The sequence below is a fragment of the Octopus sinensis genome, linkage group LG10, assembly GCF_006345805.1.
Source record: "Octopus sinensis linkage group LG10, ASM634580v1, whole genome shotgun sequence".
NCBI classification, from domain to species: Eukaryota; Metazoa; Mollusca; class Cephalopoda; order Octopoda; family Octopodidae; genus Octopus; species Octopus sinensis.
The window spans coordinates 6341829-6369758 of NC_043006.1; the positions used below are offsets into that span (position 1 = coordinate 6341829).

At 37.8% G+C, this 27930-nt stretch overlaps 1 protein-coding gene across 2 annotated transcripts in view; it reads left to right on the forward strand.

Moving 5' to 3' along the window:
• LOC115216526 (methylmalonyl-CoA mutase, mitochondrial) overlaps positions 1 to 27930 on the forward strand; it is a 56927-nt gene that overhangs the window by 3508 nt on the left and 25489 nt on the right. The window contains exons 2-15 of one of the 2 annotated variants that reach the window (XM_036506274.1): positions 1155 to 1301; positions 2446 to 2577; positions 3217 to 3323; positions 4825 to 5008; positions 6459 to 6593; positions 8814 to 8931; positions 11514 to 11593; positions 12554 to 12682; positions 16426 to 16602; positions 19618 to 19701; positions 19870 to 19975; positions 21516 to 21652; positions 24551 to 24705; positions 25185 to 25284. In XM_036506274.1, coding sequence (XP_036362167.1) covers positions 1155 to 1301; positions 2446 to 2577; positions 3217 to 3323; positions 4825 to 5008; positions 6459 to 6593; positions 8814 to 8931; positions 11514 to 11593; positions 12554 to 12682; positions 16426 to 16602; positions 19618 to 19701; positions 19870 to 19975; positions 21516 to 21652; positions 24551 to 24705; positions 25185 to 25269 — 1776 coding nt within the window. In that variant the 3' untranslated portion in view covers positions 25270 to 25284. Of the gene's footprint in view, positions 1 to 1154; positions 1302 to 2445; positions 2578 to 3216; positions 3324 to 4824; positions 5009 to 6458; positions 6594 to 8813; positions 8932 to 11513; positions 11594 to 12553; positions 12683 to 16425; positions 16603 to 19617; positions 19702 to 19869; positions 19976 to 21515; positions 21653 to 24550; positions 24706 to 25184; positions 25285 to 26258; positions 26361 to 27930 lie in introns of those variants that run through there. The other variant, XM_029785976.2, reaches the window with a different exon arrangement.

A 27930-nucleotide genomic window follows, 5' to 3' on the forward strand; every position in this document is an offset into this window, starting at 1 on the left:
CACACAGCCACTCCCTGAAGTAAAGTGTAGCTGCTGAAACTGAAATTATTTTAAGTATCTCTCAATTTGACAATATGTCCCATTGAGCTGCAGCAGAATGAACGAGAGATTGACACTGGAAATTAAGCTTTTGAAAATAAATGTTATTACTTAGTGAGAAGGGGAAGAGCATTCCTGATGACTTAATTCAGGCTTCCAACACTCGTAGAAGCAAAAAGGAGAGAGAGTTATCTTTAGACCAGGCACTTGGCCCTAATGCTTACAACAGAGTGGACTTTACTAAATGCATCCGTGGGTCATGTGTTGCTGCTGAACTGGGTGCCAAATGAAGTCTGTTTCCCAACAACAGGGGAGGTTTTGCTATTCAGGTTTCATACGGTTTCGGTCTCTCAAATTCCACTTGAAAGGCTTTGGCTGACCTGAGTCTGTTGCAGGAGACACTTGTCCAAACTGTTGTGATGTGGGATTGAACCCAAAACCACATAGTTGCAAAGTGGACTAACTCCTTACACAGTGCCTACCCTAAACACTGACTTCTACTGTGCCTTAACATTGTGACATTTTCAAAAATAAAGATCATCATCATCATTTAACGTCCGTTTTCCATGCTAGCAGGGGTTGGACGGTTTGACCGGGGTCTGGAAGCCATGGAGGCTGCACCAGGCTCTAGTCTGATTTGGCAGTGTTTCTACAGATGTTATACATAAATTCTGCCATTTGTCTAATAGATATATATATAAAGGAGGTGAGTAAAATAAAAAGTTTTCCTACTGTTATGTTTCATGAAAAATATTTCAGTTATGCTCACATGAAAAATGGATATAAAACAGCCCAAACGCATTAGGTCATTAGATTTTGAGTTAACCCTTTTGTTACCAACCCGGCTGAAACCGGCTCTGGCTCTGTAGTACAAATGTCATGTTTTCATAAGTTTTGAATTAAAATCTTCCACCAAACCTTAGTCCGAATTTATGTTCCTAACACTAGCTGAATGATAACTAAGTTATTTTACTAAATTATTTGTTATATTTAAAGTAATTGAAAGAAACACAGGGCATCCCAAAATAAATACAGTAACGAAAGGGTTAAATATCTATTGAAAATGACAAAATGTAGTCTTTAATTCCAAACTTTATAAATGTTTACTTTTTTAGTTGCCAGCTCTGTTGTATGCCTCTTCTGGCTGCGTGTCTAATCGGTGGCGTCACAGTGTGCCATTTGACCCTGAATGGAAAGCTGGTGCTATAAAGGAACTAAAAGGAAAAAACCCTGAAGAAACTCTTACGTGGAGAACTCCTGAGGTAACTGTTATGAGTTTTTTTTCTCTTGTATTTATTTTCAATTTCATCATCATCATCATGTAATGTCCACTTTTCCATGTTTGAATGGATCAGATGGAATTGCAGTGGATTTTCCAAGGCCGGATGACCTTTCTGTTGCCCGCCCTCACTTGTTTCCAGACAAGGTAATATTTCCCCATGGTCAGACATACCGTATATGGAAGACTAGAAATGAACACCATCGCTTGATGGATGGTGACGTTCATTTCCAAGCATCTCTTAATATCAAGACAAGGGTATAAACACACACACATTTCTGATGTGCTTTTTTTAAGCTTCTGTCTACAGCTCATAAGGCTTCAGTTAGTGTGAGGCCTTTAGTAGGACACACTTGCCCAAGATGTTATGTAGTTGGACCAAATTGAAGACCATAGAGTTGGGAAGCAATCTTGTCAATCAGAAAGTTTAAATTTCATTATTAAAGAGTTACACTGAAATAAAATTTCTTTCTAAGTAATCATGCTCTATTATATTTACATGAAAATTTAATTAAAATTAACAACTGCCATTGTTTAATCATCATCATCATCATCATTTAACGTCTGCTTTCCATGCTAGCCTGGGTCGGACGATTTGACTGAGGTCTGGCGAACCAGACTCCAGTCTGATCTGGCAGAGTTTCTACAGCTGGATGCCCTTCATAATGCCAACCACTCCGAGAGTGTAGGATTAAAAGTAATAATAATGGGTTTTTATTTGTAATTCTTTCAGTGCAGGCCAAGTGATATTAGAATTTATTCCTTGAAAGAAGATTGACGCAGGGCATTTATTTAAATCAGATCTCTAATTAGCAAATGGCCATCTGTAACAGTTGTTCTCAACCAAGGTCTGCATGACCCCTGGGGGAGTGTATATAAGATTTTTAGTGGTTCGTACAAGCAAAATAGTAAATTGGGTCAACCATAGATTTTAACTTTGAATTTATATTTTTATTATTTTGTAATATGAATATTTAGTAATCTGTTAGTTACAATAATTTGCTGTTTATATATTTTATGTTTTCAGATCAAAAGTTGTACTTATATTTTTGTGTAAGTTATTGATAATCAAAAAAAAATTAAGATCACTCATAACTTTTGTGTACTTTTTCATTTTTGCTATTCAGGGTATAAATATCAAACCTGTGTACACAAAAGAAGATATTGAAGGTTTCAAAGATGAAATTCCTGGCAAATATCCTTATACACGTGGACCTTACACAACTATGTATACTTATAGACCTTGGACCATTCGTCAGGTAAAGTGTCTTTTATTTAATGTATTGGTATTGTAACAAGATGAGGGTCTCAGGAACACTTGTGGGGTGTCTGTCTTATCTTGTCACATACAAATTGTCGAAGGGAGAATCAAAACTCCGACTGTTTTCAATAGCAATAAATAATACTTTATTTTTCAGGGTTTCGCAAATAAAAAATATTTATACACATATATTTTCCTTAAGGGCGAACCAGTAGCCAAGTCCACAAGACAGTTCACAAATGTTCACTTGTGTGAGCCAAAATTACCGTCTCCGTTCCCGCTTAGAAGAGAGCTTCTCTATATGTATGGTTTTCCCTGAGAGAAGGTTGGTCATGTCCACTCGGTAGGGTTGCTGATTCAAAAAGACAGATTTAGTGGGAACGCTTTCAGTTTGCAGTTCTCTGCGCATGCACATAAAGGAATTTCCGGCGGCCTACCGGAAGCAATCCAACTCTGCGAATGCATGCTGAAAACTTCCAAAAATAGCGTCACTACAGTATCAAACCAATGTTTGCATGAAATGATAAAAATAAAAATTAAATATATGTTATTGTTGATGATAAAATTATTTTTAAAAACTTGTTTGAATTGTTTCTTAATGACTAATTAGAGAGTTTTATTCTTTATCTTTTAACAGTACGCTGGTTTTAGTACAGTTGAAGAAAGTAACAAGTTTTATCGATCAAACATTGCAGCGGGACAACAAGGATTAAGTGTTGCATTTGATCTACCAACACACAGAGGGTTAGTATCCATAATATATATATATATATATGATGGGCTTCTTTCAGTTTCTATCTACCAAATCCACTCACAGTACTTTGGTTGGTCAGAGCCTATAGTAGAAGACACTTGCCCAAGGTGTCTGAACCCAGAGCCATGCAGTTGGAAGCAGACTTTGCAACCTTTTTCTCCTCTGCTGCTGTCCATCCTCAGCGCCTTGCTTGCTATCACCCTCAATGCCCTCCGCCCACAATACCTTTACATTTCTATTGCAACCCCCACCCCTGATCTTCTAATTTTCTCTCCATCATTTGCTACATTCACCTCATCCTGTCCACTTGCTCAGCCCAACCCTTTATATCACCTTTACCTATTATCACTACTCCTAATGTCCTTCAAGGGGCATGTCCCAACACATTTCCACCATCATCTCTCACTATCACTCTCGTTATCTTACTCTCCAGCTCACTCTCCTTTTCTCTCTACAGCGAAACACTTATATCTGTCCCCTCTATACTTAAAACATCTCAACTGGCACAAAGTCACACTCCCTCAGTACCACTCCCTTCTTTCCTAGTTGAGGGTTTCTTGTCTTGAAAGATATTTGCCGACCTAGTCTGTGCTGGTACCATGTTAAAAACACTGGCGCTGGTGCCATGTAAAAAGCACTGGTGTTGATGCTGCATATAAAGCCCCTAGTATATTTTGTAAAGTGGTTGGAAGGGCATCCAGCTGCAGAAACCATGTCAAAACAGATTATAGAAGCTGGTGTGGATCCTGACTGTATCAGTTCCTGTCAAACTGATTAACCCATGCATGGAAAATGGATGTTATATGATGATGATTGTGATATATATATATATATATATATGGCCGTTGCCAGCCTCGCCTGGCACCTGTGCGGGTGGCACGTAAAAAGCACCCACTACACTCACGGAGTGGTTGGCGTTAGGAAGGGCATCCAGCTGTAGAAACATTGCCAGATAAGACCGGAGCCTGGTGCAGCCTCCTGGCTTCCCAGATCCCCGGTCGAACCGTCCAACCCATGCTAGCATGGAGAACGGACGTTAAACGATGATGATGATGATATATCATCATTTAACGTCCGTTTTCCATGCTAGCACAGGTTGGATGGTTTGACCGGGGTCTGGGAAGCCAAGAGGCTGCATCAGGCTCTGGTCTGATTTGGCAGTGTTTCTACAGCTTGATGCCCTTCCTAACGCCAACCACTCCGAGAATGTAGTAGATGTTTTTTTACGTGCCACTGGCACAGGTGCCAGAGGAGGCTGGCACCTGTGTGACTGTTGAAATTCTGTTTGAAACTTAATGTTTCAAAATAAGCTGTTTCATCTTATTCAAACAATGGCAAGAAAGATTTGGTAGTTTATAAAACAGGAACTTGAAAGATTGTACTGAATCATCTTCAAATGTGAACAGAACTTTTAAGACTGAAACTTTATAAAGAAAATTGACTCTAAGTAATCACTGGATTGTAATGGCATTTATTGTTTATCCTTTACAGTTATGATTCTGATAATCCTCGCGTGACTGGAGATGTTGGAATGGCTGGTGTCGCTATTGATTCCGTGGAAGATACCAAACTTCTCTTTGATGGCATTCCTTTGGAAAAAATCAGTACATCAATGACAATGAATGGTGCTGTGCTGCCTGTTATGGCTATGTATGTTGTTGCGGCTGAAGAGCAGGTAAATTCTATCTGTTCAAGAGGTAAACAGTTTCCTTAATCTAATTAAAAAAAAAAAAAACCTGTCAAAATACAGTGAATGGTAAATGTACAATTTTCAGAATGATACTATCATTACAAAACTGTTCTGGGCCTATCCCTTCCACAGGTTCCCTCCACAATTAAAGCTTGGCACTTCTTTACACAGCTGTCCTCATCCATACGCATCATATGATCAAATCAGTGCAGTTTTCTCTCTTGCACAAATCAAATGCCTCTTATACCCAGTTTCCTGCTTAAATCATTTACACTCTGTCGTGTATGCACACTGACATTATCCATCCAGCAGAACATACCAGCTTAATTTCTTTCAAGCCTTCACAGGTCCTCTGTAGTCTTGGAAGCACTCCGTCGGTTACGACGATGAGGGTTCCGGTTGATCCGAATCAACGGAACAGCCTGCTCGTGAAATTAACGTGTAAGTGGCTGAGCACTCCACAGACACGTGTACCCTTAACGTAGTTCTCGGGGATATTCAGCGTGACACAGAGAGTGACAAGGCCGGCCCTTTGAAATACAGGTACAACAGAAACAGGAAGAAAGAGTGAGAGAAAGTTGTGGTGAAAGAGTACAGCAGGGATCACCACCATCCCTGCCGGAGCCTCGTGGAGCTTTAAGTGTTTTCGCTCAATAGACACTCACAATGCCCGGTCTGGGAATCGAAACCGCGATCCTATGACCGCGAGTCCGCTGCCCTAACCACTGGGCCATTGCGCCCCCGCTCAGTAGTCTTAGCTCATGTCTCACTGCCGTATAGCATTGCTGTACATACACAGGCATCATACAATCTGCTTTTCACTCGGAGGGAGAACCCTTAGTCACCAACAAAGTTAGTAGCTCTCTGAACTTTACCCAGCCTTTTCTTATTCTAGTTACTACATTTTCAGAACTTCTTCCACCACTGCTAACTTAGTCTCCTAGGTAACAGAAGCTACTACTTCTAAGACACCCCTCCACCCGAGCATTTGAACGAGTCTGTTGTCTGTGCATTTTTAGTGCTTATTGTACCTGCACATCCCACACACAAACACTATATTCTTTGTTAACTTTCCTGTGATACCACTACACCTTAACTGTCGAGTATGAGAAATAAATTTACAATAAGGTACAGGAGTATGTAAGATAAGATTTATTCAAGCTTTTGTCTATTTAGAATAATACAAATTTTATTTTATACTAAAGATTGAATATTTGAGACAAATGTCTGAAAAAAAAAAATCTTTGAGCAGTGCAGGTTAGGTAAAATATGTAAGGTGATATCAATAAATGCAAATGATGAGAAAGGATATTGTATTATCTGATATGGTTTGTTTAACGATCTTATATTTCGGGGAAAAAATTCCCTTTTCAAATGGAAGAAAGAAGCGATGCAAAGAACATTCATTTGAATGTTTAATTTTCTTTTCTTTCAGGGTGGAAAACAAACTAATCTGGCCGGAACAATACAAAATGATATTTTGAAAGAGTTTATGGTGCGAAATACTTACATTTTCCCTCCAGAACCCTCAATGAAAATAATAGGGGATATTTTTGAATATACATCGAAGGTAGGTCTTGGAATTTCATCAATACATTTTTATTAGCATCTGTTAAAATATTTTATTTCAGAATTTCTGTATGATTTTTACAATTTTGTATCTTAGAAGAACTGCAGTTATCCCTTCACTTCAAATCTTTCGTATGTCTGACCCTTCTACACACAGCTGTGTGGATGCCTGTGAGTGGATGCCCATCATCGTCATCATTGTTTAATGTCCATCTTCCATGCATGCATGCATGGCTAGGACGGATGACAGGAGTCGGCCAGGTAGAAAACCTACCTTAGGCTACTGTGTCTGTTTTGGCAGGGATTTTACATGCCCACCCAAGTTGGATTTTCTCCACTTTGATGGGGATTTTTCAAATTTATTTTTCACTACATCCTTGCAAATGGTGGCTGGTAGATTTTATGAAAAAGAATTTTTGAAAATTTATGGATCCTCCCTTCCAGACTGATTCTGTCCAATTGATTTTTGCACTATGGGAGACATCTTTTCTGTGAAATAAAAAAAAAATATTTGAAAATTTATGAATATTTTTCAATTCCCCTCCACTTAGTTCTGGTTACGGTCAGTGTGTTTTGCACTACATATTTAAAAACGAAGGTTTAAAGAATTAAAAAAAAATTGAGAATTGGTGAACCCCATTACAATCCCCACTCCAAACAGAAAATGAAGCATATTTTGAAAACAATAGTAAAATTTTAAATAGGTTTTTCATTAAAAGTAAATACTATAACTTCAGGTTTTTCAAAACTTTTTAAAATCATAGTTTTAAAATATGGACATTCCAAATGTGCAATCTCTTTCTGTTTATAATTCCAAAATAATTTTTAGCTGGTGCTTCTAGCGCATCCCACGACCACCTGGTACCTTCCTTGTTCCTTTGTCACTCTGACATGTATTGATGTGTTTCTATATTTTCTCCTAATAAGCACATTTTATGGAATGATGATGATGATGATGCAGTGGTCAGTTACTGGGATTTAAGCAACAGTAACAAAAAGATTTGTTATTCACATCTTAATCCCACCCCACATCAAGTGAGTCCGCACACGTGTAAGAAAGAACATATTTACTAAGAGATCTCTGGAGATATGCTGTGACTCAAAGACCCAACAAATAATGTGAGTTCATGGCTGTTTCCTGCACCAGTTTCGCATAGCAGCCCCAGTCCATCCAAAGTACCTTGGATTGCAGAACGACCTGCTGTGCTTACCTTGGATCGTAGGGTTACCTGCCGTGCTTGAGGAGACCTATTGAGTCAAGCACACCAGCATAAAAATAAATATAAAATGGAAATAAAAGTTGTGATACCTGGGCCGGTAGCACGTAAAAAGCACCAACCAAACGTGGCCGATGCCAGCGCCGCCTTAACTGGCTTCTGTGCCGGTGGCACGTGACCTTTTGTGCTTGAGGAGATCTATTGAGTCAAGTACATCAACATCAAAATAAATATCAAATGGAAATTGTAGTTGTGATACCTGGGCCGGTAGCACGTAAAAAGCACCAACCAAACGTGGCCAATGCCAGCGCCGCCTTAACTGGCTTCTGTGCCGGTGGCATGTGACCTTTTGTGCTTGAGGAGATCTATTGAGTCAAGTACATCAACATCAAAATAAATATCAAATGGAAATTGTAGTTGTGATACCTGGGCCGGTAGCACGTAAAAAGTACCATCCAAACGTGGCCGATGCCAGCGCCGCCTTGACTGGCTTCTGTGCCGGTGGCACTTAAAAAGCACCAACCGATCGTGGCCGCTGCCAGCCTCTCCTGGCACCTGTGTCGGTGGCACGTAAAAAGCACCCACTACACTAACGGAGTGGTTGGCATTAGGAAGGGCATCCAGCTGTAGAAACACTGCCAGATCAAACTGGAGCCTGGTGCAGTCTCCTGGCTTCCCAGACCCCGGTCGAACCGTCCAACCCATGCTAGCATGGAAAACGGACGTTAAACGATGATGATGATGATGCGTGTGTGTATATTTACACATATATACACACTCTCGTACATATATTGTAAAATGTCTAGGTCACTAAATAGTATGTATCTATGCATGCATCGATGCATATTTGATGATTAACTGAAGATTGTATTAATGATCTTTTGCTAAAAACACTTAAAACAAAAAAATAACCGTTGCCTTTTTTTTTCTCTCTCTGTTTCTAAAAAGACTATTTATTTGAAATGGGTGAATGAAATTAACTATTGGATTTTGTTGTTTCTTAGTTCATGCCACGGTTTAATTCAATTTCCATTTCGGGATATCACATCCAAGAAGCTGGTGCTGATGCAGTCCTTGAATTGGCATTTACCATAGCTGACGGGTTGGAATATATCAGAACAGGTCAGTTGATGTTTGTAATCTTCATATCATGTCACTGTAATCATCATCATCATCATTATCATCATTGTTTAACGTCCGCTTTCCATGTTAGCATGGGTTGGACGATTTTGACTGAGGGCTGGCGAACCAGATGGCTGCACCAGGCTCCAATCTTGATCTGGCAGAGTTTCTACAGCTGGATGCCCTTCCTAACGCCAACCACTCCGAGAGTGTGGTGGGTGCTCTTTACGTGCTACCGGCACAGGGCCAGTCGGGCGATACTGGCAACAACCTCACTCGAATCTTTTACACATGCCACCGGCACAGGTGCCAGTAAGGCGACGTTGGTAACGATCACGCTCGAATGGTGCCCTTTTACGTGTCACCAGCACAGAAGCCAGTTGGCTGCTCTGGCAACGATCATGCTCGGATGGTGCTCTTGGCATCCTACTAGTACGGGCACAAGTGCCAGTAAGGCGACACTGGTAACAATCACACTTGAATGGTGCCCTTTTATGTGCCACTGGCATGGAAGCTGGTTAGCTGCTCTGTCAACAATCACCTGTTATACATTTGGTTACTAACAAAAGGGTAGAGGGTCAGTCCTGGCTTGTTTGAATAACTGATTTACAGATTTTTTAAAAATAGAAATTGTGTCATATTTTATACAGGTGTAGCAAAGTCTGTAAAGGCTGACTCGTTTGTTAATGAGTGCATTTATTATTCAGGTTATTATCTTGCTCATCGTTGCTGTTTTGTATTTCGTACAAATAAGTCTTAATACATCTAGAAATTACACTCACCGTTCATGAAATGTTATATCTCATTCAGCTACTAAGATCTGTTATGTTTTGTTCTCATCATCATCATCATCATTGTTTAACGTCTGCTTTCCATGCCTGGAAAAGTATAGGTGGAAAAAATAAACTTAAAATATTGCTGCTGAAGTTAGAATTTGCTAAACAAATTTCTGAAATTATTCATAAAAAAAGTGTGCATTGTTTTGTTTTTTTATATCTTTTTAGGTTTTTATTGCAAATTTTTAAAATTGAAGTTAATATTTTCTTGTTCTAAGTTTCCTTGTAATAAGATAAAACATCTCTTGTCTTACTTTTAGTATATTTTTTAAAATTTTCTTTTCTTAGCAAAACTCATTTATCCAAAAATTTCAAATCACAGATATTCATCATCATCATCATCATCATCGTTTAACGTCTGTTCTCCATGCTAGCATGGGTTGGACGGTTCGACCAGGGATCTGGGAAGCCAGAAGGCTGCACCAGTCTTATCTGGCAATGTTTCTACAGCTGGATGCCCTTCCTAACGCCAACCACTCCGTGAGTGTAGTGGGTGCTTTTTACGTGCCAGGCGAGGCTGGCAACGGCCATGGTCGGATTGGTGCATTTTACGTGCCACCGGCACTGAAGCCAGTCGAGGCGGCACTGGCTTCAGCCACGATTCGGATGGTGCTTTGTGTTATAAAATTAAATTCATGTAGAATATATGTAATTCAAAAGAGTAAAAAATAGTAAAACGAAAATGATTTTACAGAAACAAAAGAAATAATTTCTTTGAAGTTTGCATTATAATATAACTACCGTAAATCCTCGAGTATAGTCCGCCCTTGAGTATAATACGCAGGGGATTTTTAGGGGGCTGTACCTCTGAAAAACCTAAACCATGTGTATAATACTCACCTCTTCTCTAACTTGAGTCAAGGAAGTCTATATAATGTCCTTGGTTTGTAAAAATGTATACAATAACGTCCTTTATTATTACTGTATATATAACATAATGCAAACGTGTAGCTTTTTCGTGCATTTTGTTTGCAGAAAATAAAGAAATAACAGAAATAACGTTTAATAAATGTTGCTAACTGCAAGTTATGGATGATTTAAGGTATTTTCGTGCCCGACATCACAAAATGCGTTTGAATAAACATTGTTGGACAGCAAATAGAGACTCGGACATTGCTTAGAAAATATTTTTCATTTTTAACCTCGTATATACTACGCACTAGGGATTTTGACCTTTAAATTTTGGGAAAAAAATGCAGATTATACTCGAGGATTTACGGTAAGTATTTTCTATTTACAGTTAAAGTAAAAAAAAAATCTGAAGGTTAATGAATAAATTGAGTGCAAAATGTAGAAATAACTCCCTAGCTCTTTAAAAACAACTTAAATTTAAAGTAAAAAAAAAAAAATATAAAAGGACCTTTATTACTATTCTAGTTTTTAAATTCCAACTTCAGCAGCAATATTTAAACTTTTTTGTTTCTTTTTGTCCTGTACTTTTCCATGGTTAATTACTGCTTGTTCTGTACTTTTCCTGGTTCAATACTTAATATTCTTACATTTCTACACTCACGGAGTGGTTGGCGTTAGGAAGGGCATCCAGCTGTAGAAACACTGCCAGATCAGACTGGAGCCTGGTCGAACCGTCCAACCCGTGCTAGCGCGGAAAACGGACGTTAAACGATGATGATGATGATTCTATACCTGCATTTTTCATTCTTCAAATATTTTGCAGTATGAAATTGAAACTGAAGATCTGTAATGTATTTGCTTTATTCTGGACTCATATTATTTTCATTACCACAGGTATCAGTCGAGGTCTTAATATTGATAAATTTGCCCCACGTCTCTCATTTTTCTGGGGAATTGGCATGAATTTCTATATGGTGAGTATTAAAATCCTATGTGAACCTTCTGTAATGTATATGAACCTTAAATAGGATTAACAGCATGTATGCCTGCACTCTTCCTACAGCATTAAGAGTATTTTAACTCTTATTTCTAGAAATGTAGGTGGCGTCCTTAGTCACACTTAGTGACGATTGAATTTTTCCTTTATGGTATCACATTGCACATAGCTGTTTATATTAATTCTTTATTAGAAGTCCACTAAATCATCAATAAATTTTTATGGTAAATATTTGTATATGCTGGCAGGTGAATTAACCGAACATGTGCTGTTTGAGATGTTATTCCATAGTTATCACCTGAAATTCAATAATTATACTTCTGGTGCTAAATTAGTTTAGGAATGTTGGAGGTAAGAACAAAAGGCTGATTGGTTGATTGGAGGTTGAGACATGATGATGATGATCATCATCATCGTTTAACGTCCATTCTCCATGCTAGCATGGGTTGGACGGTTCGACCGGGGATCTGGGAAGCCAGAAGGCTGCACCAGGCTCCAGTCTTATCTGGCAATGTTTCTACAGCTGGATGCCCTTCCTAACGCCAACCACTCCGTGAGTGTAGTGGGTGCTTTTTACGTGCCACCTGCACAGGTGCCAGGCGAGGCTGGCAACGGCCACGGTCGGATTGGTGCATTTTACGTGCCACCGGCACAGAAGCCAGTTGAGGCAGCACTGGCTTCAGCCACGATTCGGATGGTGCTTTTTATGTGCCACCGGCATGGAAGCCAGTCGATGCGGCGCTGGCATCGGCCACGATTCTGATAGTGCTTTTTACGTGTCTCCAGTCCAGGGGTCCTGGCATCTGCCAGGTGCCAGTCATAGGATTGGTTCAATTTTGATTCTGATTTCGATTTCGACATATTTGCATATTTATGGCATGGTCTTATATAATGTTACAATTGTGTGGCTAATAAATTGATGTTTTTTGGTTTATAGGAGATTGCTAAACTTCGTGCTGGAAGGCGTTTATGGGCTCACCTGTTGGAAAAGTTTAATCCTACCAATCCAAAATCCAAACTATTACGTTGCCATTGCCAAACTTCTGGTTGGTCTTTGACTGAGCAGGTAAATACTTTTTTCCTAAGTACTTTTTTAAACAAAACTTGTTAAAACATGTCCAATGTTAATAATTTCTTTTTACTCTCCACTTATGTTCACAGTTGTTTAGTAGAGGTCAACCCTGATGGACTAGAACTATAATCAAGGGCATTCAAACTGTGGCCATGTTATCTTTGAAAGAATATATAAGACTACATTATGTATGAGGGTCAGCTGAAAAGTTCATAGGCTGACCAAGATGGTCTCTTGGAATGTGACCAAATGGGGCTTATTTTTCAACATAGACCCCACCCTTGTGGTCCACACACTTCTTCCTTCACTGTTGCAGTGCTTGGATCATATTGGTGAAAAAGTTTTCATCGTTTGGTCAAAGACATCGTCAACAACAGAAATAAAGTCATTATCACTGTGATACTGGTTCCCAGTCAAGGGATTTTATTTATGTTGGAGAACAGATGGAAGTGAGATGGGGCAAAATTAGAAGAATAAGGAAGGTGATCAACCATTTCAAAGTCACAGACAAGCACAGCAGCCGTTGAAACCAACAACGTGGCTAGAACAATGTCCTGATGAAACCAGCCCCCTTTTGTCAGTTTTTCTGGGTGTTTAGTCTTGATAGCCTTTTGTAACTGCCTCAGCAAGTTGGCATAGTACTCTCCATTGATGGTGTGACCCTTTTGAAAATAATCAATATACACAATACCTTTTGCATCCCAAAAAAACTGAGGCCGTCACCTTACCTGCAAATGAAATGACCTTGGCCTTCTTTCGAGCAGGTGAGGTGGGGAGTTTTCTGTGCATGGATCGTCTCTTTGTCTCTGGCTCAAAGTGATGAACCCAACACTCATCCTGGGTTAGGAAATGTTTGAGGAAACCAGCTGGATCTGCCTCAATCAATGTAAGATTTTCCCATGATGGGATCAGTCTGCTGTGATTTTGATTAGGTGCCTGGAGACATGGCATGCACTGAGCAGAAACGTTTATCATGCCAGGTTCATTTTGCAGAATAGTCTCAACTCTCTCATGAAATATGCTGATACCTTTTGCATCCCCCAAAACTGTAGACATCACCTTCCCTGCAGATGAAATGCTTTTGGCCTTCTTTGGAGCTTGTGTTGAGCCCAACAGTTATCCTGGGCTAGGAAACATTCAAGGAAGCCAGCTGGATTTGCTGCAAACAATGAGATTTTTTGATGATGTGATCAGCCTGATATAATTTTAATCAGGTGTCAAAAGACATGGCACCCACCAAGCAGAAACCTTTGTCATGCCAAGTTCATTGTGCAGAATATTCTCAACTCTCTCATGGGATATACTAATATTATTGGCTGTTTGATTTATAGTCAACTAGCAGTATCACCCGGTGTTGCTCGGGTTTGTAAGGGAAATAACTATATAAGCATTTTTAGAGATCTAAAGTATAATAGCCATCTTTAGAGATGTAAAGTATAATAGCCATTTTTAGAGATGTAAAGTATAATAGCCATCTCAAGGGGGGGGTGTTACTGTAGCTTTTTACGTTTTGAGATTTAATAATAAATTTTTAGAGAGTTACTTCCCTTATATATGCCAAAAATGCGTTAAAAATGGGAAAAATTGATGGTAAATTTTTTTTTAAATCGTAGACTCATCGTAGATGTGCGCTAATACCCAGAAGGGCTCGATATGAATCACGACTATAAGATACCCGGTTTTGGTTAAACTGCACCGCAAAATGTGGGAGTAGTTAGGAATCTAAATCATAGGAGACAGACAGCACACAACCTCACTTTTATATATAAAGATTATCTGCCATCAACTAACATGTGCTGAACATGATAAATGTTTTCCTTGGTGGTGGAAATTGCAAGATGTCCAGACCTTTGGTCATCAAGACTCTCCATTCTCCTCCTAAATTCTGTTGCTCACTTTTGCGTTGTTGATAAAGCTGAAGTATCAGCCCCTAATGTAGCAACCATTACAGCATGAATGTCTTTGGAGGCTAAACCATTTTCCTGCAGGTACTTGTTAACACCATGATGCCAAATTTTGCCACTTTTTCAGAGAAGTCACTTTCAGTTACATTTGAAGTCTTCTTGGGAGAGTCGGATTATCAGTTTAACTGGAAAGAAACAATGCAGTTATTAGTAAGTAGATTTGAAATTAATGCATGCAAGATTTTGCAGCTTAGGCATCACTCTTTCATGGCCAGCCTATGAACTTTTCAGCCCAACTTCATAATTTTTATAAATCCTCAGATTAACTCTGACGAGAGAAATATAGACGATTGTTATGGTTGGAATTAACTCGCCCACACCTACCTATATCTTCTCAAAATGGCCATCAGACTTTACACCTGCTCAAGATTCTTTTTAAAATCATTTTATATCAACTTTCTCTTCATTTTGGATTACCTCTATACATTAACCATCCGCGTACTCTAATATCCTCATTGATTTTCATAATGACATACAACCTTGCAAGTACATTTATGTATTTTTATATATTTATATATTTAGTTGAGGTTATAAGAGATAATGGTGTCATTGAGACCCAAAGGTGTCAGGTAATACTGAATAAGTGCTACAGACAGACCATAGTTAAGTTCCAGATTCGGTAATATTGCGAATAAAGGGTTCAATGTTGGTTCTATGTCAGCGTGTGTATATATGAATTTTTTGCGTAATGAGATAAAAAACCAAGGCTGTATAGATATTAGAGCATTATCTATACAGCCTTGGGTTTTTTTTATCTTATTACGCAAAAATTCATATATATTTATATATTTATAAATTTTTATATTATATCTTCTGTATATGAATGCACCTATGTGTACTGTGGAGTATTCTGACACTTTGAAATACATTGAGTGAATATGAACAGACCTTTGAAATTTGTTCTCTTTTTCTTGGTTTTATATATATATATTGTTTAAACCTCGCCAAGATAAATATTTAAACCACCTGATGAATGACTGCGACTCAAAAATTTGAAGAAGTTAGCAGGCATGAAACGATCGTAGTGTGATATTAATTATATTTTTTTAATAATTTTGTTATATATTTAAATAATATAAATTAAATAATCTTATGTATTGGCTTAAGTTTTTCATTGTTTGATTTGCCTAATAGTGGTTTTGTCTCTAATTTAATATAATATAATATTTTACTATAAAATTGGATTCAATCCTAAATCTGATTTTTCCCTGTAAGTTTGGATTTATTCCCTAATATTTTATTATTAATTTTTATATATATATATATATATGTGTGTGTGTGTGTGTGTGTGTGTGTGTGTGTATACATGCATACAGTGTGGCTTTTAGAATGAGTACACTGTATGATGTAAGAGATGACTAAAAGGGTTGGTGTCAGGGAAGGCATTTGGCATCAGTGTCTGGTGTTGCTGTTATTGATGATGTTATTATTATTATTACTACTACTGTTACTTCTGTGAATGTGGTGAGCTGGCAGCACACCAAACAAAATGCTTATTGGCATTTCATCTGCCATTATGTCTGGAGTTCAAATCCCACTGTGATCAACACTGCCTTTCATCCTTTTTGGGGTCAATAAATTAAGTATCAGCCAAGCACTAAGGTTGATGTAATCAACTAGCTCCTCCCCTCCAATTCAAACCTTGTACCTATAATAGAAAGGATTATTAGTATCACTGCAGGTTTTATGTTTGTTGATTGTCTCAAAGGGGGCTTAAAAATGACCCTGTTTTGTGTCCTAGCAAACTGACTTAAACACTTTTCTTCATTCTAGGATCCTCACAATAATATTATCAGAACAGCCATCGAGGCCATGGCAGCATTATTTGGAGGAACGCAATCACTTCACACAAATTCTTTTGATGAAGCCCTTGGTTTACCGACCGTTTTCAGTGCACGTGTAGCAAGAAATACTCAAATCATTCTGCAAGAAGAATCTGGAATACCTAAGGTTTGTTCTTAAACCTCTCTGATCCATTTTTGTTATGAATTTGATTGCAAAAAAAAGGTTTGTTTAACCCTTTAGCATTTAAACCGGCCATATCCAGCCAAAAGTATTCTGCCTGTTTTATGTTCAAACTGGCCAGATCTGGTCTACCAACCCTACATCATTTTAAAAATTAACAGCTACCTCATCAAAATCTCAAAGCTACAAGATAATGCATGATTAGTTCAAAACAATGTGGATAAAGAAGCATTAATTTTGGCAGAATAATGTGAACACTAAAGGGTTAATCTAACACTAATTGGTTTACTGGAATTATGAACACCTCATCTATGTTTATATCCGTCCTTTGTTAGTCTTTTTCTCTACCAGCCTTACAACTGTTTTTAAGAAAAAGAACCAATAGTGACATCTGTTGAGGATCTTGCGGGTCATCTCTATACTGGATTTCTTTTGTTAACCACTCATGTAATTTGCCTAAACCTGTCTTTGAAGAAGTTTAGCCTTTTTCCTTTTGCTATTCCTGTTGGTTTGAAGTTCAGATTAAAAATAATTGTAAACAACAATTCAAGATGAAATTTTACTTGTTATAAAATTTTAGAGTTCATTTTAGGTTTTGTCGATTTTGTTACCAAATAAATTTCATCTTATCTTTCAGTAACAGAATGATTTTTAGTGGAACTTTAGGTCTGTTTTTGATGGTGTTTTTAAATATTGATCAACAGGAAAAGCAGTGGAGTGGTAGAAACAGTAGAGTGTCAAAAGTATTTAGTCTTGTGAGTGGATTTGGTAAAATGGAAACTGAAAGAAGCTTGATGTGTGCCATCATTATTATCGTTTAATGTCCAGCTTCCATGCGTGCATGGGTAGGACAGTTCACAAGAGCTGGCCAGGTAGAAAAACTACCCTATGCTACTCTATCTGTTTTAGCAGGGTTTTTACGGCTGGATGCCCTTCCTAACACCAACCACTCTGCAGAGTGTGCTTTTTACATGGTACTAGCACAGGCGAGGTTAGTTCTGGCATGATTTTTATAGCTGGATACCCTTCCAAATGCCAATCACTTTACAGTGTATATATATATATGTATATATATATACATGCACACATATATATATATATTGTTGTATTTCAAGATAGTCATTTTTTTTTTTGCCAAATAAACACACGCACTATGTATTTGTTCTTCACTTGTTTATTACTGTTCTTATTTTTTTTCCTATTTTAACTCATACCAATTGTCCGGAAATCTTTCGTCACACATCTGTGATCTCTTCAGCAACACTTTTTGTTTTCGTGTCGCTGAAGAAGTCACAGATGTGTGACAAAAAATTTCCAGACAATGAACAGGAGTTAAATAAAAAAAAAACAAAAACAATAATAAAGGAGTGAAGAACAAATATACAGCGCGTGTGTGTATTTGGCAAAAAAAAATGACCATCCCAAAATACAACAATATCTGTTTCAACACATGATTTCACATCAGAAATCTTGCAAAACAAATTGATAAATGTATATATATATATATATATATATATATATATGTATATATACCGTAAATCCTTGAGTATAATCCGCATTTTTTTTCCCTAAAATTGAAAGGTCAAAATCCTTAGTGTATACTATATACAAGGTTAAAAATGAAAAATATTTTCTAAGCAATGTCCTAGTCTCTATTTGCTGTCCGGCAATGTTTATTCAGATGCATTTTGTGATGTCGAGCTCGAAAATACCTTAAGCTAAGCCTGAAAGCAATGAAGTCATAAAAGAATCATCCATAACTTACAGTAAGCAACATTCATTAAACGTTATTACTGTTATTTCTTTATTTTCTGCAAACAAAATGCACAAAAAAGCTACACGTTTGCATTATGTTACATATACAATAATAATAAAGGACATTACCGTAGACATTTTTACAAACCAAGGATGTTATATAGACCTCCTTGACTCAAGTTAGAGAAGGGGTGTGTATTATACACAAGGTTTAGGTTTTTCAGAGGTACAGCCCACTAAAAATCCCCTGCATATTATACTCAAGGGTGGACTATACTCGAGGATTTACAGTATATATATATATATATATATATAGGTCTGTCTCACTGTGTTTTAAGTTTCAAGTTTCAATACTGTATGAGTTTACTTTGCAGGACTGATAAAATGAAGACAAGATATATATATATATATAAAAAATAATCATTTGAGAGAATATTAATCCTAACTTACAGGGAAAAATTCAATTTAGAAATACTAAATCAAATTTCACACAATATAATATATCATCATCATCGTTTAGTGTCCGCTTTCCATGCTAGTATGGGTTGGACAAAATATATATATATATATATATAAAAATGAGAAAAAAACACCTTTTATCAATTCAAAATGAACAATTAAATTACACCATCTAGAAAATTACATATAATAGAAATATTAAAATTAAAATAACAATAATATACCGATGATTAAGTAAATTGCAAAAAAATAATAAAACGTATATAATTGGTAGAATAACTATATACGTTTTTTTTGCAATTTACTTAATCATCGGTATATTATTGTTATTTTAATTTTAATATTTCTATTATTTGTAATTTTCTAGATGGTGTAATTTAATTGTTCATTTTGAATTGATAAAAGGTGTTTTTTTTCTAATTTTTATATATATATATATATACATATAATAATTGATTTAGTTACTTATCTCTTCCCTTACAAATTTGTGACTATATACTAATATAAGAAATTAGTATTGATGAAATGTTAAAAAGAGATGTTTCAAATATATTACTCTCTCTCTCTCTCTCTCTCAATCTTCATCATCATCATTAAACATCTGTTTTCCATTGAACAGTTTTTATTAATCATTGCTTGATTCACTGAATTCTGTTGGGTTGGAAACATCTTAATGTTTGTATATTATTGCACAATTAGATAAAAGTTATAGAATAAATTGTGATCCATTCTTTGATATGGTTTTGACTTTTGAGTTGTTTAAATTCTATTTCCTATGCTTCATAGGTCGCTGACCCCTGGGGTGGCTCTTACCTGATGGAAACGCTGACCAATGAGATCTATGAGTCTGCACTTAACTTGATCAATGAGGTAATGTATAATTATTGTTGTAATTATTGTTTTTGTAAGTTTTACTAATGAATAATGGTAATTTTATGTAATATGCTACAAGTTCACATTGCTATCATCATCTTCATTGTAATCATTACCAACTTTGATAACAATAACCAAACGATCAGTCTCTTTTTATATTTTCAGATAGAAGATCTTGGTGGAATGGCTAAAGCTGTTGCTTCTGGCATGCCAAAACTAAAGATAGAAGAATGTGCTGCAAAAAGGCAGGCGAGAATTGATGGTGGAAATGGTAAGTATATGGTTGCTTTGGTATGTTGACAAGAAAGAACATACTTTCCAAATACTGACCTCATTACTGATTATGTTTCTTAGATAATGATTCATTTGTCCGCAAGGTCAGCGGTTGTCCCGAATGAGGTTGGTCTTCAAGCAACTAGTGACCATTCCTAAAATGTAGAAACCACTTGTAAACTTGTGCTTTGCTCATGGCATCGTCCTTGTAAGCTGTTTGAAGTATGACAGCTGTTTCAGCTGCCATTTTCCCCCCACAGAAAACAGAATTTCATGGAAGCACACTGTTCCTTTGTTTCAGCAGTTGCAAAAATCAATGAGCAAGGGAGAAATACTGCAAAACAAAGATGCACCACATGGCAGTACGACCCCACTGAATGCTGCCAATTGGTAGACTGGTGCCTAAGGGTTGCATCAAATGGTTTCTAGTGGCAGAAGCCTGAACTACAACAAGTTTGTTCCACAGAGAGCATTTCTGCTTACTTTTGGGTACCCCCTCGTATATATAGCCAAACTAAAAAGAAAAGCTGTTGTGGAGAGATAAGTGGGATCCAACAAGAATGACAATAATTGTAAAATACTAAAATTATAAACAAGATTAAAAATTTATTTGCTTTAAACATTAAATATGATAAATGTAAATAAAAGTGAGTTTTTAAAAACAATTGTGCAATTTCACTGAAATAGATAGTTAATTCTGAAACACCGGCACGTAAAAGCACCCACTACACTATTGGAGTGGTTGGCATTAGGAAGGGCATCCAGTTGTAGAAACTGTGCCAGATCAAGAGTGGAGCCTGGTGCAGCCATCTGGTTCGCCAGCCCTCAGTCAAAATCGTCCAACCCATGCTAGCATGGAAAGCGGATGTTAAACGATGATGATGATGATGTGTGTGTGTGTGTGCATGTGTGTACTCTTGTGTAGATATGTGATGGTTGTAAATAAATATCATCATCATACAAGTGAGTTTGCTCATTTCCGGTCTCACATCGAAACTCATGTCTAACCGAGGGAAAATATTACCTTTCTTGAAAACAGGGGAGTGTTGGTGACAAAAATCTGTTTCAACAAATTCCATCTGACCCATGCAAGCACAGAAAAGTGGGCATTAAATGATGATGATGATGATGATGTTCCACTCATTGGGCTGTGGATTAGCATTGCAGGTTTACTTGATTAGATCAACCTTAATTGAGTTAATCAAGTAATAAATACCATGTCCTCAGATCTCCTCAAAATGAAATGAATTGCTGGTCTGGGACCTGTACGCAAATAGAGTGAAGTCTGTTTGTTGTTTTGCGGCATTAGGAAGGGCATCCAGCTGTAGAAACTCTGCCAGATCAAGATTGTAGCCTGGTGCAGCCATCTGGTTCGCCAGTCCTCATTCAAATCGTCCAACCCATGCCAGCATGGAAAGTGGACGTTAAACGATGATGATGATGATGATATATATATATATATATATATATATATATATATATATATATATGCATATTTGTATGTACATATATTTGCATTACATTGTAATTATTTTCAGAGGTAATTGTTGGTGTAAATAAGTACCGACTGAAGGAAGAAGATACAGTTGATGTTTTAGCCATTGATAACACTAAAGTACTCGAATCACAAATTAATCGCTTGAAAATGGTTCGAGAAACACGAGACTCAGATTCTGTAAGTTTTACTCTTTTTCACTAAATATTCCATTAGACTTTCTTGTTGTCGTTACTGTGTAGTTCATGTCTTGTATCTTAGGTTTATTCTGACTTTCATTCGGTCAAAGTTAGGTTAATTTTGATTTTTATTGTGTCAGAGTTGATAAAATAAGGATTAAATTGATTATTGTTGATTCAGTTGATAACAAACTTGTGTCCCTCTGAAAAATTATGTATTTTGATAGTAAGTTGTTTAGACACAAATGAACCTTGAGAGTGAGCAGATTTATGAATAAAATATTCCAGATGTGGCCATCCTATCTTATCAAGAATATTTAGGATTTTATTATCTAATGTAACCTTTCCTTATGTAAGAAGATAGGGTCTGATGTGAGTGATGTTGAGTAACCACATAGTCCCTTGTTGTGTTGTGGTGGTGAAGTGGTAAAACGCCTTACTTCCCTGGGCATGGATACATTGAAACTCCGACGTCTGGCAGCTGACTTGGCAGACACCCATAGAATTATTAACCATCTTACAAACAATAACTCTGAGCACCTTTTCAAACTCCACCCGTCTAACACCCGTGGACATGTTTACAAAGTCAGAAAACAGCACAGCTCCATTGACTTTCGGAAACATTTTTTCACGCTGAGAGTTGCTGAAGCATGGAACAAACTGCCAGCATCAGTTGTTAGTTGTCGGAGCACTGGACTCCTTCAAAACTTCCATGCTTCCTGATATTCGCCAACACTACACCTGATCTTTCTCCCTTCCATACACACGCAAGCATGTATCTGACTCATTCACTGTTCACTTCCCAGACATTTGTACATTACTGCATATACTTTATACGCACTTTTGACAAGTTGTGGTGCACCTGAGCACTGTATACAATAATTTCATTATTATTATTATTATTATTATTATTATTATTATTATTATTATAAATGGTTGATTTTTGGATTAAATGCTCAATCATTGTTCAGTTTCTTCTGAGTTTGAATAGTAAATGATTTAAATAACACCAAAATTAACTTCACCTTACCCACTCCATTCCAACTTTTGACATTGTGCTAAGAAATGATGATTGCAAAAAAACAACAACATAGTATGCAAATAATTAAAATGATAAAAATAAATGAATTAAAATAATAAGAAGATATAATAATTTATTATGCCGTTTCTTCATTTATTCACCTGAAAAATATGAAACCTCTTCAGATTTAAAGTAAGCTAACAGTTTTGGAAAGAAACTTTCCATATTTATAGAGCTCCATGCTATGTTAAAATACACATCACTAAATTTATTTTAGGGAAACTATTAGACTTTAACCCCTTCATTACCAACCCGGCTGAAACCGGCTCTGGCTCTGAGTACAAATGTCTTGTTTTCATAAGTTTTGAATTAAAATCTCCCACCAAACCTTGGTCACAATTTATGTTCCTAACACTAGCTGAATGATAACCAAGTTATTTTACTAAATTCTTTGTTATATTTAAAGTAATTGAAAAAAAACACAGAGCATCTCAAAATAAATACGGTAACGAAAGGGTTAATATGGTGGTGTGAAGCTTTTTCTTCTTTTCAAAATTAAAATCAAATTATTGATCTCTTGATTGAGGTTTTAACTGATTAAAACATGCAGAGCATTTTATATTGATTACCTTAATATCAGGTCATTCTTAGCAAAACAAGCATAGAACAAGCTCCTCTCCTTGAAAATTTTGTGCCATCTGATGCTGCTGCTGCTAATGATGATGATGATCCTTTCTATTATAGGCACAAGGCCTGAAATTTTGTTTGTTCCTTCTCGAGCCATGCCTAGCTCATAAGGGCCGGTTTCCCGGTTTCCTTGGCGTATAGGTTCCCCACCTGGACGGGACGCCGGTCCGTCGCAGGTGAGCTGCAAGATGCAGGAGGAAAGAGTGAGAAAAAGTTGTGGTGAAAGAGTCAGCAGAAGTTTGCCATTACCTTCTGCCGGAACTGCGTGGAGCTTAGGTGTTTCGCTCATAAACACACACATTGCCCGGTTTGAGATTCGAACCCGCGATCCCTCGACCGTGAGTCCGCTGCTCTAACCACTAGGCCATGTGCCTCCACACCTGAAATTTTGTGGTAGGAGACCAGTTGATTATATCGACCCCCCCCCCAGTTCTCAACTGGTACTTATTTTATCAACCCCGAATGCATAAAAAGCAAAGTTAATCTCAGCAGCAGTTCAGCTTAAAATGTAAAGTTGTACAAAATGTCACCAACCATTTTGCCTGACATGCTAATGAGTGTCAGCTCGTCACCTTAATAATAATAATAATCCTTTCTACTAAAGGCAGAAGGCCTGAAATTTTGTGGGAGGGAACTAGTTGATTACATTGACCCTAGTGTTTCACTGATACTTAATTTATTGATCCCCCAAAAGGATGAAAATGCAGTCAACCTCGGCAGAATTTGAACTTAGACTGTAAAGACAGACGAAATGCTGCCAAACATTTTGCCTGGCATGCTAACGATTCTGCCAGTTTGCCACCTTTATAAAAATAATAATAATAATAATAGCTATTCTGTTGTCTCTGGGGAGAGTCATTTTCTTTTTGTGCCGTATTATTTAACTCACTCACCAGAAAAATTTCCGCTTTTTTTTTCTTATTTTTATTGTCCTAAAATTTTCGTTGCGTGGGAAATTTTACCGGTGAGTGTGTTAAATTATAAGGCACAAAAAGAAAATGACTCTCCCCAGACACAACAGAATATGCTTCAACACACAAACTCATATAAAGAATCTTGCAAACCAAATCCAAAAACGAAAAAATAATAACAATAATAATATTATAAATGATATAATGTTGCTACGTTGTCTTTTTATTCCTAGAAATATTCCCAATTCAGTATAATAGAATGTGAAAATCTCCCTTTCAGGCTAACAGGTGTCTCGAGGCCATCACCAAATGTTGTGAGTCTGGGGACGGAAATTTACTCGGACTTTCTATTGATGCTGCTCGTGCACGTTGTACTGTTGGAGAAATAACAGATGCCATGGAAGAAGTAAGTTCACATTTAACATTGTTATTTCTGTCTTTCTCTTCATCATCATTGTTCGACCGTGGTCGAGACAATGGAATTTACCATGCTACGCCAGACTTCACGGTCCATCATGGCATTACGGAGGTCCTGTTGCTGGATGCCTGTATCCCTGGAGATTACATCAGGGTAGGAGAGTGTGCGCCCTCTGGTATTGCGAGTAGATGGCTTCCAGAGGAGAAGAGTAGAAATTACCTCGTTTTCAGCTCTACAACAATGTCCAGCAAACTGGACTCTCCTACCTTTCACAAGAGATGACACAGGTGGTAGTTTCCCATATATTTGCATTTTGGTTGGATGGCGCTTCCACGAGAGATTTTGAGCTCTCATAAGGAGGCGAGTGTAGGTTCCATCCAACCGCCTCTCAAGCTTCTTTGATAATGTCCAGGTTTCTGAGCCATACAGTAGAATTGGTTCGACTGTGGCTTTGAAGATTTCAAGTTTGAAGTCTCTACTTAGATTTAATGACCAGATCTTATGCATGTCTTTCTAGGAATTCTACTCCTGGAATCTTCTCTGCTGCTACTGCGAAATTTGATAAGCTCATCTTTGAATAAGAGGTTTTATGAGATGTCTTTTACTTTATCTCATCTCTCTAATTCCTAGTGCTGAGACAGAGGAATCAGAATTGTACATGTCAGCTTGTGCCAGTGGCACATAAAAGGCACCATTCGAATGTGGTTGTTACCAGCTTTGCCTTACTGGCACTTCAGCCCCGTGCTAGTAGGGTGCTAAGAGCACCATCCGATTGTTGCCAGAGCGGCTAACTGGCTTTCGTGCCGGTGGCACGTAAAAAACACCATTCGAGCGTGATCGTTACCAGCATCGCCTCACTGGCACCTGTGCCAGTGGCATGTGTAAAAAGATTCGAGTGAGGTCATTGCCAGTGCCGCCTGACTGGCCCTTGTGCCGGTGGCATGTAAAAGCACCCACTGCACTCTCGGAGTGGTTGGCGTTAGGAAGAGCATCCAGCTGTAGAAACTCTGCCAGATGAAGATTGGAGCCTGGTGCAGCCATCTGGTTCGCCAGTCCTCAGTCATTTGTCCAACCCATGCTAGCATGGAAAGCGGACATTAAACAATGATGATGATGAAGATGTGTCCTTTCTCTGTTTGTCTCCCCTATTCTTGCCTAATACATATCACCTGTATATGTTGTCTTAATATATATATAACCAACAAATATATATGGGCTACAGCTATTGTTTTATACATACCATTTACAAATATTGTCTTATATTTCTAACCTACAAATATTGTGTAATACATATAACCTGCAAATATGTTTCTGAGATAGATTGACAGTAATTAGGTGAACGTTCATGAGAGGAAGGGCATCCTGCCATAGAAAATCTGCCTCGACAAAAAAGTGGATGTTTATCCAAGGTACTAAGAACTGGTATTGAACTGAAAAGCAAACTTCTTAACTATCTTGCCATGCCTGTGCAGATGTTAAAATCTATCTTCATTCTAAAGAGATTTGTTTCTTTGTCAAAATATTTCTCTGATATTTGTAAGTTATTCTGTTCTTCCTCTTTTGCTGATAGGTATTTGGCCGCCATGTTGCCTCCGATCGATTGGTCAGTGGTGCTTACAAGACAGAATATAGAGACACGGATGAGATCAATAACGTGATAAGCAGAGTTAATGTAAGTTGAAACAATTTTCTATTTAAATTTTTTTATAAATCTAAGTCACAGAATCTATTTAGCTGTAAACATATCACAACAGAAATTTATTGTTATGTCTAAAATTTTAAAATTCTTTTTCATTCCCCAGAGGCAGTTTTATATTACATTTATGTTATGAACTATTTCAACTACTTGGAATATTTACTAAAAGTTGATAACAGTTTTTGTTACCTAGGTAACCTCATCAGTATTGGAAGAGGGTTTTGTAGCTTGCGGGGTGCAAAGAGCACCATACAAGTGTGATCATTGACAGAGCGGCTAACCGGCTTCCATGCCAGTGGCACATAAAAGGCACCATTCGAGTGTGATCGTTACCAGCGTTGCCTTACTGGCATTTGACCCCTGTGCTAGTAGGGTGCCAAGAGCACCATCCGAGCGTGATCGTTGCCAGAGTGGCTAACTGGTTTCCGTGCCATTCGAGGAGGCACCATTGAAGCAGGATCGTTACCAATGTTGCTTCACTGGCACCTGTGCCGGTGGCACGTGTAAAAAGATTTGAGTGAGGTCGTTGCCAGTACCGCCTGACTGGCCCCCATGCCAGTGGCACGTAAAAAGCACCCACTACACTCTAGGAGTGGTTGGCGTTAGGAAGGGCATCCAGCTGTAGAAACTCTGCCAGATCAAGATTGGAGACTGGTGCAGCCATCTGGTTCACTGGCCCTCAGTCAAAATCGTCCAACCCATGCTAACATGGAAAGTGGACGTTAAATGATAATGATGATGGTAGCCAGAGTAAAGATGACATGGAAAAAGTTTAGAGAAATATTTCTACTTCTGGCAGCAAAGCTTTCATCTGTCCAAATGAAGGACACATTATATGAGGGTTATTCATGATGGGTATGTAGTGATGCCATCTTGGAAATCTCCAGCATGCATGCGCAGGGTTGGAATCTTCCGGAAGGCCTGGCAGAAGTTCCCTCATACGCATGCGCAGAAAACTAGCAGCAGCGAAGTTTTCTTGTATCTCTCTCTTGGACGCTAGCAGCTGAACAAAACAGACGTGTCTGCAGCAGCTCTCTTGAGCTGCTACCTCATAGTGCATCCCTGCTATGCTTGACCAGGCAGGATTGACTCACTCCACATGACTACTACCGATAAGCTCCTAGGTTGCCGATTCGCCCAGGGGAAGGAACTGTTTATATTGCGAATCAAGAATAAATATTTCTACTGTTGAAGTTAACGGAAAATCTTGACTCTTTCTTCGATTAATATTTAATGTAAAGGATGCGAGCAGCACCCATCCAGTGCGGGAATCTCTCATCCTGTTACAAGCATTGTTGTGGTGTCTGTGTATGAAGACATGAGTATTGAATGTAGAGGATGTGTGTGTAGGCTGGAATGGAATTATGCAAGCATTATCCACTGGGTCTGTAATGTTACTGTGTTCTGGCAATGGAAATTATTTGTAAAAAGGAAAAGAAAGCAAAGGAAGAAATGGTAGAGTTAGATAACAGGATTTTGAGCCTCTTTAACCCTTTCGTTACCAACCCGGCTGAAACCGGCTCTGGCTCTGTAGTACAAATGTCTT